This window comes from Branchiostoma floridae, chromosome 4 (assembly GCF_000003815.2).
Source record: "Branchiostoma floridae strain S238N-H82 chromosome 4, Bfl_VNyyK, whole genome shotgun sequence".
NCBI lineage: Eukaryota > Metazoa > Chordata > Leptocardii > Amphioxiformes > Branchiostomatidae > Branchiostoma > Branchiostoma floridae.
In genome coordinates, this window is record NC_049982.1 from 5702557 (window position 1) to 5716202 (window position 13646).

The following is a 13646-nucleotide window of genomic DNA, read 5'->3' on the forward strand; positions in this document are numbered from 1 at the left end:
GGGTGATACTGAGCGTCTCCTGTTGTTCATGTACCAACAGACGTAACACCGTCCTTTTCATCTGACGTATCATCATATCACCTGGTATTTGATATGAGTAACAACGTAAGAAAATGTAAAAAAATCCTTATGATACAGCATGTAGAATGGGGTTTTGTCAATAGTAACAGGCTGTCTTTTCCTTTGCTAGACACCGATGAATGTTCGACTGGAGGACACAACTGCCATTCCTTAGCCACGTGCAGCAACACTGTGGGGAGCTTCAATTGTACATGTAACGTTGGGTACACTGGAGATGGTGTGAGCTGCGTAGGTAGGTCTACAGCACAAGCATAAATCACAATCCCGTAGTAAAAGATTCTGTTAGCGCTCACTGGAACTATCTATTTGCGTGCAATCAGTCTTCAAAGCAAATCATAGTATTTTAACCCATTTAGAAAGATAGCTTTATTTCTCTATAAGGGTGCTTCAATCGCTACAGGGCACTAACATTAAGCAGGCTGGAAAGGATAGTCTGTCAATCACAGGAATTAAACTTTGTTAAACTAATCAGCTTCAGAGACGTCTCTCTTACACAAAATATCTTATCCAGACCAGAATGGTGCAACATAATCATAGAAATTACATCTATGTATATATACATAGCCGGGTCTTTTTGGTTGCGAATGATGACTCGATCGTGAATTGTTGAGCGTTTCCCTTTTTTCCTCAGACGTGGATGAATGTACTACCGGGAGCCATGATTGTGACGTCAACGCCAACTGTACGAACACTATTGGCTCATTTGACTGCCGTTGTGTTGGTGGTTACCAAGGCGACGGCAAGACATGCGCTGGTGCGAAGTTCTTACAAACATGTGCACTATTAGAGTATCTTTTTACATGCATGTATCTCACCATTTTCTTTATGTTATGTATTGCATTTCTAGTGTTTGATCTGTAACTTAAGTTGCATATTTCACGCTGGTCTTCTGTCGTTAATGATTGTGACCCCTACTTATGCTGAAGAAATGTTAATGTTTAGAATAATAAGAGCGCTATTACGATATATGTAGAATCGTCCTTACCATCTGAATAACCGTCATTAGATATAAGTGCACAATACAAGAAAACCACAAATGATGTATATATATAGTAACAGGGTACATTTTTCTAAACCAGACACCGAAGAATGTTCTATCGGGGGACACAACTGCCATTCTTTAGCCACGTGTAACAACACTGTGGGGAGCTTCAGTTGTGCCTGCAACGTTGGGTACACTGGCGATGGTGTGAGCTGCGTTGGTAGGTCTACATTACAAACTTTACTGTGTTCAAAATCCATAGGGATGCTCTGACATCGAAAGACCAATCATTCCCCGTATCAAATCTAACGGTTATTTTAACATTTTATCATACATAACCAAATGTATTTGGTTGCGAATGATGACTCATGGATGTAAGTTTGCCTTTTTTCCCTTTCAGACGTGCATGAATGTACGGCCGGGAGCCATGATTGTGACGTCAATGCCAATTGCACGAACACTATTGGCTCCTTTGACTGTTATTGTGTCGTTGGTTACCAAGGCGACGGAAAGACATGCTCTGGTGCGAAGTTCTAATAAACATGTATACTATAATATATATAGGGACACTCGTGTTTAGCACCACCTGATTGTATGTAGGTTTTCTAATTATCCTATATTGTTTAGTTTACATAGCAGACTTTTAAGATTTATTCTGTATTCACCTTTTTTGTAGCTTATATTTGACCATATAAAAGTGACTGACGTGTACTTTCTGTCGTGTCAATTAAGATTGTTTGTACTGGTAGAATATCTTTTTATATGCATACATATAACCATTTTCATTATGTTATATTGCATTAATAGTGTTTTGATCTGTAACGTAGTTGCTTATTTAACGGTGGTCTTCTGTTGTTAGTGATTGTGACCTCTCTTCATGCCGATTGAAAAAAAATTGTAAATGTTTATAAAGAAATGTGACATTAAATGTTACAATGATAAGGGAGCTATTACAATATAAGCAAAGTCTTCCTTTCCATCTGAATAACTGTCATTAGATACACATTTTCTATGAGTGCAAAATACCACAAATGATGTATATATATAGTAACAGGGTACATTTTTTTCCAACAGACACCGATGAATGTTCGACTGGAGGACACAACTGCCATTCTTTAGCCACGTGTAACAACACTGTGGGGAGCTTTAGTTGTGCCTGCAACGCTGGGTACACTGGAGATGGTGTGAGCTGCGTAGGTAGGTCAATAGCAAAAACATAAATGACAATCCCGTAGTAAAAGATTCTGTTACTAGTGGCGCTCACTAGCACTGTCTATTTGCGTGCAATCAGTCTTCAAAGCAAGCCATGGTATTTTAGCCCATTTACAAAGTTACATTTATTTCTACATAAGGGTGCTTCAATCGCTACAGGGGAACTAACTCCCGTATTGTGCAAGCATTGAACAGTTTGGAAAGGATAATCTGTCAATCACAGGAGTTAAACTTTGTGAAACTTCAGAGATGACTCTCTTACACAAAATATCTTACCCAGGCCAGAATGGTGCAACATAATCATAGAAATTACATATAAGTATATATACGTAGTCGGGTCTATTTGGTTGCGAATGATGACTCGGTTGTGAATTGTTGAGCGTTTCACCTTTTTCCTCAGACGTGGATGAATGTAGTACCGGGAGCCATGATTGTGACGTCAACGCCAACTGTGCGAACACTATTGGCTCATTTGACTGCCGTTGTGTTGGTGGTTACCAAGGCGACGGCAAGACATGCACTGGTGCGAAGTTCTTACAAACATGTATACTTTTAGAGTATATTTTTATATGTATACATATCACCATTTTCTTTATGAATTCATAGAAATTATATGTTGAATTTCTAGTGTTTGATCTGTAAATTAAGTTGAATATTTCACGCTGGTCTTCTGTTGTTAATGATTGTGACCCCTACTTATGCTGAAAAAATTGTTAATGTTAACAATTATAAGAGCACTATTACGATATATGTAGTCCTTTCCATCTGAATGATTATTAGATATGAGTGGAAAATACAAGAAAACCACAATTGATACATATATATGTATAGTAAAAGGGTACATTTTTAAAAACTAGACACCGATGAGTGTTCGACTGGAGGACACAACTGCCATTCTTTAGCGACGTGCAACAACACTGTGGGGAGCTTCAGTTGTTCATGTAACGTTGGGTACACTGGAGATGGTGTGAACTGCGTAGGTAGGTCAATAGCAAAAACTTACCATGTTCAAAATCCAGCAGGACGAAGTCACTGACAATGCTATCATTCTTCGATGTATTGAGTCTCACAGCTATTGTGAAATTTTGTATAGGTACTATTTCCGTGCGTAACGGACGGACTTGCTAGCGTGCAATTTCAATATCCGGCGTCTGTCATTGTTCAGTACAATAACCTCTGCATTTGGGAAACGTCATTGGAGATACAAAACGTTCTGTTGTAGTTGGAAATGGCTTTCATATGTCGGATAACTATGATTCATCGCCCGGGAATAGCTTTAAATCTATCAGGGTAGTTAAAGGGAGCTAAATCTAAGGGGGGTAAACTCATGTGAATAGCTTTTGTATGAGGGATTTTGTAATATTCTTTGAGCCAAAGCGCAAATTTACCTGACGGGTATTTTAAGGACATTTTGTCAATTTTGATTGGTCTTTTGTTAGACTTTCTGCATACGTAGCTCACACATAAACGTTATTATTTGTCTCGATGTATTTCAGATGAGGACGAATGCATCACAAACAACAATGACTGTGACGTCCATGCAGACTGCCTCAACACTGTAGGCTCGTTCCAGTGCGCATGCGTGGCAGGTTACCGGGGTGATGGGACGACGTGTGTAGGTAGGCCGGAAAATATAACAACAAGCTTGTTTTAGTACAATGCTAAACTTTCTTCCAACACAAAGGTATACACGGATCCAATTTTTAACGATTACTGTTGCCTTCTTCAGGATCAATGAGGAACAATCACGTCGAAACGTAAACTCGCGCAGGCACGTGACCTAATTAACAGGTTCCATTATAACTCCATTGCCATTAATGTTTCCCCATGCCTAGATGTCAATGAGTGCGTTGAAGACATCCACGACTGTCATCCGTACCTTGGGCTGTGCGAGAACAGCCCTGGCGGATTCCGGTGTCACTGCAGGTCCGGATATTGTGGCGACGGCCGAGTCTGTTACGGTAAGACTAACCTCCACCAGGCCTTCATATGGGAGTATGGGAATCAGGAGTCGCAGGAGTCAGTCCACGCTAAGATTCATGTTTACCCTACGGCCAACTCTTCTTGTAGGTAATGTAGCAGAACTCCCACGGCAAATTATTCTTCCTATGATAGCCAGCGAAGTCAGTCTGGTAGAGACTGGTAAGACGAATACTGTACAAAATTGATTATCTTTTTTTATGTTTAGATATGTTCGCGGTGGTTTTAATTTCTCGGTGACCTCTCCACCGTGGATATATTTCTATATCATTATTGCACTACATGATTGTTTATAAAGTAAACTTTTAAGTTTACGTTATAAACAATCATGAAAAGTGACAAAATTATCCTACAATGTAAAATCGACTGTACAGTTTAGTTGCGACAGTTCAGAAAAATACAACTTTGCTAACGACAGCTATGTCATGATTGGCCCCATCTGTGGTACATTTCGTATTTGTACAAAAGGTACGGTCACCTTTCAAGGCACAATTTCAAAACAGGATAGTTATTAAACGTATACATTGGGTGTCCAAATACAATTCCCGTTGCTTTGGTGTCCATTATATCGGGCATGTATAACATCTTCGATTCCTGTTCTTGCAGACATAGACGAGTGCATCTCGGGTATCGACGGCTGCCATCATAACGCCACCTGCACCAACATGGCGGGGTCCTACATCTGCACCTGTAACACCGGGTACACTGGGAACGGGACCGCCTGTGGACGTACGTGCACCTGTTCTTGGCATCGTTAGTTAGTCTTATCTCTTAAATCTAAATGATTTAAGAACCTTACCTTAGCATGTTAGTTCCTCCATCGCTAGTCTTAGTCCATCTTGCACGGTTCTCAGCTTCTCCTTTGGCTTTATACCAGGAGTTTCCAGAGGGTTCTAGTTTTTTTTTCACGTTTGACCTCTATGTGAGTCTTTTTATCCTCTGCTCTTTTTTTATGATCTTCGCTGTTCTGTTCTCTCCAATTCTTAGGACCTGTCCTAGCCACCCAAGCCTTCTTTCACTCACCACTTCTCTCTGTTTTGATGGGTTTAAAAACATAATCACTTATTAGCTGTTGTAGCAAATGTGAAGTCATATCCCAACATAAAAGCATGTCCCAAGCATAATTCATGTGTCTTTCTTTTGTAACGTCAACTTCCTAGCTTCAGGCCATGCTTTTTACTACTTCTGTATCAATCAATCAATCAATCAATCAATCAATCAATCAATCAATCAATCAATCAATCAATCAATAAAGCGAAGAATTAACGTTTCACTTTCAGTGCAGCACATCGAATCTAACGGTACTAAATCACATCTGGCTACATTACAGATATTTGCCACGTTTAAATTTAGTACATGTATCTTTTGATGCAATGTGCACTTTTGCCACGCCCCTTAGCGTTGGATGAGTGCGCAGCAGGCGTCCACAACTGTGCCCAGCACGCGGACTGTCACGACTTGCCCGAATCCTTCTTCTGTACCTGTCACCATGGTTACCGCGGAGATGGCGTTGTTTGCGAGGGTAAGTCATGTGTTGTATGTGAATGATGGCTTAGACTACTTTGTCAGGTATTTGATTCATATGTTGCAGTATATATATAGTATAGCATTGTTATTCTAGGAAACGTACAATGTGTGTACAATTGCTGATGGCACGATGGAATTAATTGAAGTTTTTAGAACGAAAGAAAGCCTGTATATTGCAAAGAATAGGGACGATAATACCTTTGGCGTCTTGTAAGTCTTAACCAAATAGGATACATTTTTAATTTGTTTCAGACATCAACGAATGCCTTGACGACACTCACGACTGTCACCAGAACGCCACGTGTACGAACACAGATGGTTCGTTCTACTGCGTGTGCGCTGACGGCTTCCGCGGAAACGGGACACACTGCCGAGGTGATGTTATGGCCTGGATGTTTAAGACTTCTCAACACATTCTAAATAAAGTAAACGTATCATACTACAAAGAAACTGTTTCTAACACGCCAATAGCTAAACAAACTTGAAACAGCGTGTAGATTAAAGGTCCGGTCCCATACGTCGTATGGTTGGCTTACGGTCGCAGTCTGAGCTATTCTTGATTTTTGTATTAATATTGTTACGGATAAAGGCTGTCTCCAGATTCTTGCTGGAGGTTGGTTCTGCCATTGCCTACTCGACAATTATGCGGCTTTAGAATCGTGCGACGACCCTAAAACAAAAATGCATCTGTCGTTGTCTGCATTTCAATAACCATCATGCCTGTCATTTGCATACCACTCCAGATATCAACGAATGCCTGTTGGGTACGGATGGCTGTGACGTACATGCTACCTGTACCAACGTGGACGGGTCGTACCACTGTGACTGCAACACTGGCTACACCGGAAACGGCACCCTCTGTAGAGGTAAGGTATCACTTATAATCTTACATTGTTGAAGATTACAACCAATCACATCAAGTACCTGATGCTAACCCATGTGTCTCCAAACCATAACCTTTTTTTAACTAGAAGTAGACACTATATTTGCGACAAATTCATCATGTGTAAAAATGGATCGATGCAGGCCACGGACGAAAGACAGCGATGCTGCCTGAAACATCTGAACGGTTACAAAATTTTATCCAGTTAGTTGTCAATAAGTACCTGTTACTTTGCGCGTCTTATTTCTTGGATATCTAAACTTCAGCTGCGATCATTTGTAAATGTCCATCTAACGCCATGAGGAACTGAAATAATTTTCCAAACTGTGCATATGAAACATGAAATTCCATTGTCTTAAAAGATGTAGAACTACATGGAAGACGAATTTACAGTACTCACTGCTTTTTACATATTATATTAGATCGTGACGAGTGTACTGAAGAGACAGACGACTGCCACCAGAACGCCACATGTCACAACAGCCCCGGGTCCTACCACTGCTCTTGTAACACCGGGTACTCTGGTAACGGGACTCATTGTCAAGGTACATCATAAACTGAATAGCCACCCGTCTACTTCTTTCCTAAGTTGAAGTAGAACGCATGATCAAGTTACTTACTTTATGATTATGTCAATTAAGCCTAATATCCAAGAAGATCCTATGGTAGTATAAGATACGCTGTCCAAGGAGTGTAGCCGGCAAAGTAGTGTGCATTGGCCTTCGGTAGCCAATAGATTTTGAATATATGTTATGGTACTTTAGGATCTGAACTTAAGTTTCATGTGAGCTTTTTGAGGCAGAGACCAACCTTAACAAAGAATGATATTTTTTTTACACAGCCAATAAAACGAGTCTTACTTTTTGTTGCGATTTAGACGTAGATGAGTGTTCTCTAGGTGCAAACGACTGTCATCTGTTCGCGTCGTGTACTAACACGCCTGGATCGTTCTACTGTACATGTTTCCATGGTTACCGAGGGGATGGCGTCACCTGTACGAGTAAGTATGGTGTTTGCACATGAAAAACAATGCGCGTAATTATAAATAATAATGTTCAATAAATATTCTATGTTCAAGAATATGATTAAAGCTAAATTTGGTGTGCAGTACTCTTAGATTATTTCTTCTGTAGGTAAATGATAAGAAGTTGTGCATCAGAAGAAAGTGATTCTTTCACACCTCTTTTGTATATGTTTGTAACAGGAATAATCCAACACCAATATTTTCTGACAACATTAGATTTTATTGACGTGACTTGACGAATATGGTTGCATTTGACTCTTTTTTTGTCCACCCTGAATTAATTGTATGTCTTGCAGACATCGATGAATGCCAGGAGCAAGTACACAGCTGTGACGTCAACGCCGACTGTACGGATCTGCCTGGGTCCTTCTCCTGCGCATGTCACATGGGATACCGCGGGAACGGCACGCACTGCTCAGGTAGGATCAACATTATTGTCAACTCTACATCTCTGGTCATCATTATTTCTTACATACTAGATGATCAACGAAGCGATATCTAGTGCTGTATTGTTGTTTTGCCACGTTAGGAGTGACGGCAAAATGAGTTAGGTCACTGGATGGCAAGCAAAAAGTGATTCTAGTTACAAAAGGCAGGGGATGTATAACTGTAATATGGATATTAATTGTAGTTTAAAATGTAATGCGGAATAAATTAAGACTCAAACTACCTTTTTTGGATGTTGCCAATACGTTTTCTCAGATATAGACGAATGTGCAGCGGCCCACGACTGCCACAGGAACGCCATATGCACGAATCTTCCCGGGACTTACAACTGTTCCTGTCAGACGGGATATGTCGGCAACGGTCTACTCTGTGATGGTGAGTAAAGCCTGATGTTTCTATAAATTGAATGTAAAATAATCGCGTGTTTCCCTCCCAACGTTAGCCCTGAACAAAAGCCAATGGCTAGTTGGGTGACTTTGGCTGAAAGTACAGACAAACAAAAAAAGTAAATAGATTTGTCAGTTACGAGTTTCAAACTTAAGCAAGAAAGAAGCATTCGTCCAATATTACACGAAAAATCTAACAGAGGCCAGATGAATTAATAAAACATGACGATCACTGAAGAGAATTGCTAATAGCATTGCGTAGAAGTACTATGCACTCACATGTGTGTTTTTGCTTGTTTTGTTACAAGACATAAACGAGTGTGACACAGGGTCGCACGACTGCCACCTGGAGGCTGACTGTTTGAACAGACCAGGATCATACCACTGCGTGTGCAGGGTGAACTACAGAGGCAACGGGACCTACTGCGAATGTAAGCATGTCATGATCGGACGTGATATCAACATGTCCTGTAGATTAGATCAGAAGTCTTTACGTCTTTACGCGTGCTCAAGTGATGATGGTTAGAAGTAGAAAACATACAGCATGCCATGTTACTAAAAACAATATCAGAACTTTACTTCGTTTAAGCCACCTTGGATTTCCGCCGATTGCATTTTTTAGTATCGTTAAATAATTTTTTCTTTCTATTTTGCTCTTGGACAAACGAGGACAATGTGGCACTGCACTCAAGTTTTGTAACTTATATTAACAGTGCCACATGCATACACGGTACAGACAGAAGGTAAAGATAGTCTTTTACCTCCCCGACCGAAGCCAAGTACCCATTTTTACACCTGGGTGTAGTGAGGCCATAGGAAGGGGATGTAAAATGCCTTTCCCAAGAGAACAACGTCGGGGGGCACGGCGGGGATCGAACTCAGAATTGATATTACGAAAGGCCAATTTTTTGCCAACAATTGAAACATAAGGGGGGAACATGGCAGTATATACATACTGTCAAATGTCCAACTAGAGTTCGGCGACCTCATACCTCCATGAAAATTTAGAGCTTTCGCAAATTTCATGCAATTGACTAAGACATTAACATAATTTATGCATGGTGTTGTTCATCATTGACAAACGTACACATGTCACAATTATAGAATTCCCATTATTAATCATAAAGCGGTTTTGCAACTTTACATAAATTATGCAAATAAGTTCCTCATTACCATATTTGGTATCTGCTTATATTCCACCTATCATAATTAACATGTGTTACATTTATTGAAGTCCAGTTATTGCAAACAATAGAATTATACAATTTCCTCATTAATTATGCAAATTAAGTCCTCACTTGCATAACATGTATATCATTATGAACACCTTTGCCTAAGGTACCCGCATGCCTAATATGATGCCAATCCGTCAATCCTTTCTGCAGTTATCCTCTTTAGAGTGTCTTGACAAAAACGCCCCTGCAGTTCCCAAAATTAAATGTTAGGGGGCTGAAATTTGCCTCACTTTGTCATGACACTAAAAGCTATCTACCACCCAAATTTCAAGACCATATCACGTCCAAGACAAGAGACACATAGAGCAAACTGCTATGATTGAATGTTGCTCCTATTTTGCATAATTAGTATTTCATTTTGTACAACATTGTCTGAGGTACCTACATACCAAAAATCATGAAAATCCGCTGTTCCCTTCTTGAGTTATCCTCTTCAGAAGTTTTTGACAAAAATGCCCCTGCTATCCCAAAACTAGACGCTAGGGGGCCCAAACTTATGTCACTTCTTCCTGAGCACAAGAGCTATCTAATACTCAAAAATCGTGACCATAGCATGTTCAGAACACCAAAGTAGCAAAATCGGAAGTTGCGCTGCAGTCCCAAGGGGAGCCGCTAGGGGGCCCAAAATCTAATCATTTCTAGCTTTCATCACACCCTACCAACACACCAAGTATGAAACCAATCCACCCAACCGTTCTTGAGTTATTTTGTTTACACACACACAGACAGACAGACACACACACACACACACAAACACAGGGTAAAATATAACCTCCATTCCATTGCATTTCATGGAGGTAATAATCATAGTTAATTCTGTCATCAAATAGTCAATTACAGAAATATTGATTCTACATGTATTTCCTTTTCAACCAGTCCATGCTATGCGATTGGCCATCACGTGAGTGCCTACAGTTCTTTACTAGCATTTCCTTTAATAAATATTGTCATGGGTGTCCAATATCAATATGTTTGTTATCAGTGCGATCTTAAGCATTGTCTTGAACCCCAGTAGGAAAGCATCAGAAGTTTCATGTGATGCTTTAACTTCTGGAATATATGATATTTTCAGGTGCAACACTAACTGTGGCGATTTGGTGAACCCATCGAGACCGCTCCGTCTTCTGGCCAACTGCACCAACTGCCCCAGGGGCACACGGCCCGCCTACACGTGGTACCTGTACCGGGACAATGGCTGGCACTCCAGGAACGGGTCTCTTCTCACGGAGGTGGACCTGCCTCCTCTCACTACGACAGGTAAATGTTACTGTTCCATTTTTTTTATAAAAGGGGGCCCTCCGGGTAGTTTACGGGCTGTTTTTCAGATCCTTAGGAGGCAACCCCTGCGTGCCTCGTAAATGGCTTTGGGATACCCTGCGCCTACCGGCTATATTGGGGCTTAGTCGGGCCCCTGGATCTTTTTAATTGGGATCCGGCGATAAATAGGCACAGTGACTTAATCCTGAAAACGCCAAGAGGTATCCCCGCGGTATCCAACAGTCCACCTGAAGAAATTTGTGACTACAGCCTGAGCCCGAACAGTGCTGCATCCCCACCGCCACCGACAACGATGCAAATGGCACCGTAGCATTAGAGACAGATACAACAGCTAGTTTTAACATATGACTTACTATAGATGTCAGATATTGATAGCATATATGTTGTCTTGACGGTCGTCGACGCACTGTTTACTGATTTCTTAAATGTCAAAGTAGCATACGATTGTATTACAACCCATTTACTTAATTAATTCGATATACGAGTACATAGAAGAACTTTATTGCTCGACATTTGTACATGGTACAATGTATGGCAACGACTGTTACACAAAGTACAAAATAGGTGTATAGAATAAGACTTAATATCCTAATTAACATAACAAGAAGGGCTAACACATGTCTTTGATATAGTGTTACAATCGAGTTGGGCTATACATGAGTTTCATTACTCTTTCTAATAGCAAAGCAGTCTTTGATATATTTGCCTATCTTTGCATTATGGGAGTTGTGGCATCCAAAGATATATACAAATCTGTACATAAACGTTACAGTGTTGATGCCCTTGCCTAGAGGGAACACAGGCTAGGGACGAGTCTGTTTGATGATGGACCAAATGTTAGGCGTATTGAATTTCACTATATAATTTTTAGATACATGTACTTGTTTTTGATATGTTTTGAAAATGGCTAAGCAACACTGAATGCGTTATCCAGGCATACGTGCGGTGAGCCTGTCTGTAAAGGAGGGGAGTCTTGACGCTAAGGAGACGTACCGAGTGTGGCTGCACGGTAACGTTACCGGTGTGGGAGACGGCTGGGCAGAACTGGTGCTGAGGACCAACAGCCCTCCTGAGAACGGCACCTGTCGGATCAGTCCAGCTTCAGGTCAGAACCTTACGCACATAGAAGCTGAACTTGGTGGTCTTGTGATTAGGTTTGTGGACATAGAAGCCGGTTTTGGTATATATGTCGGAGGAAGTTGGCTTTAAGCTCATCTTATGCTCATCGGCTCATCAATCTGTCTGATGTATGTGCAAGAAATGAGTTCATAACACAGGTTTTGCCATTGCAAACCCGTAGATATATTAAAGTGCTGCAGATTCGGCTACACTGTTAACGAGACGGGGGCCGACACCGACTTCCAAACTCCTTTGACCCTTTGCTGACGTCACACTTCCGGTCTGAATGTATGACGTAGGCTTTGGGTCATTTCAACTTGATAAGGATCAGAGGACTGATCGAAAGCTTATTGGTAACTGCTTAATTTTGGATACAGATATAGAAATTAAAATCATAACGTTGACATTCTACTTTGTAAAGGTAGCTCTATTTCCTACAGGCTACGCCTATCAGACGCGGTTCACGATCGAGTGTACCGGATGGGTGGACGAGAACACTGGGCGGAACGGCAGCCTCTCCTACTTCTTCTTCGCCCAGGTCGGGGAGGACAGCACGCTCCTGATGCACGGAAGTGACGCAGAGACGCCGCCCATCTACATCCGGGTCGGCGATCCCGGGAAGAACTGGACGGTGGACGTTGACATTCGCATCATCGACGTCGCCGGGGATTACAGATTATATCACCTGGCTGCCCAGGTAAACCATCAACGTCAAATCGTAGATATGTTCAAAACTCTGGATACTGTTTCTTAGTTTTCAAACCAAAAATTACCAGAGGTGTTCACGAGGCAACAGGTAGTTTTGCTACATTGTCAGTTCGCGACAGTTATTTCACCAAATGGCAAGTCGTTTTGCAACATGGCGCAACATATTCCGCCACATAGCAAAACTTATTTCGCCACATGGCACAAGTCATTTCACCACATGGCACAAGTTGTTTCGCCACATGGCAGAAGTCATTTTGTCACAAAATAATAGAGACACATGTTTTCAGGTATTGCCGAGATCTGACTGGTCCACTCTGACCGTGGATAACGACTATCTGAGGCGCACCATCGCTGCCTTCAACACGTCCCTGCAGTTACCCGGTACCGACACGTGTACACTCGTGACAACTGCCGTGGAGGCAGTGGGATCCACGATAAACAACAAAGCCGTAAGTAGTGGTGATACCGATTTTAAGGTCAATTTAAGGCTTTGCTACCTTTCGCTGTTCCTCTCTATAGGCCTTGTGCTGTGGCTATGCGAGTGATTTTTAACCTGCTGCTCCTCCACTGCTGCCACGGATAATCAACACTAATTAACATTTTTACATTAGTTGCAAACAACAGCATATTTTTTTAGCTATAACTCTCCAACGTTTGCTGAATGAACGCCACATAAATTACCACATATGCCGCACACTGTGTGCCTTGATTGAGCTTTGTTTTTTTAGCTTGAGCTTGATTTCTGTGCGCTTACCTGTTCTTGCTGCTTCTTTCCGCCGAGGTT

General features: G+C 41.3%; 1 protein-coding gene across 1 annotated transcript; it reads left to right on the top strand.

The window, feature by feature from the left end:
* The first annotated feature begins 1424 nt into the window (after positions 1–1424).
* LOC118413123 (fibrillin-1-like) lies at positions 1425–13414 on the top strand. Its single transcript, XM_035816301.1, has 20 exons — positions 1425–1437; positions 2138–2260; positions 2676–2798; positions 3772–3894; positions 4111–4236; positions 4862–4984; positions 5655–5777; positions 6035–6157; positions 6526–6648; positions 7088–7210; positions 7543–7665; positions 7986–8108; positions 8392–8511; positions 8831–8953; positions 10634–10658; positions 10830–11014; positions 11970–12140; positions 12595–12851; positions 13150–13311; positions 13382–13414. Exons 1-20 carry the CDS (start codon positions 1425–1427, stop codon positions 13412–13414), a joined length of 2445 nt encoding a protein of 814 aa, XP_035672194.1.
* The last annotated feature ends 232 nt before the right edge of the window (positions 13415–13646 follow it).

Bases quoted from the DNA above. Each gene is read 5' to 3' on its own strand.
- LOC118413123 (XM_035816301.1), top strand. The intron at 2,261-2,675 runs GTAGGTCAATAG...CTTTTTCCTCAG, and splicing joins AGATGGTGTGAGCTGCGTAG to ACGTGGATGAATGTAGTACC. The intron at 7,211-7,542 runs GTACATCATAAA...GTTGCGATTTAG, and splicing joins TAACGGGACTCATTGTCAAG to ACGTAGATGAGTGTTCTCTA.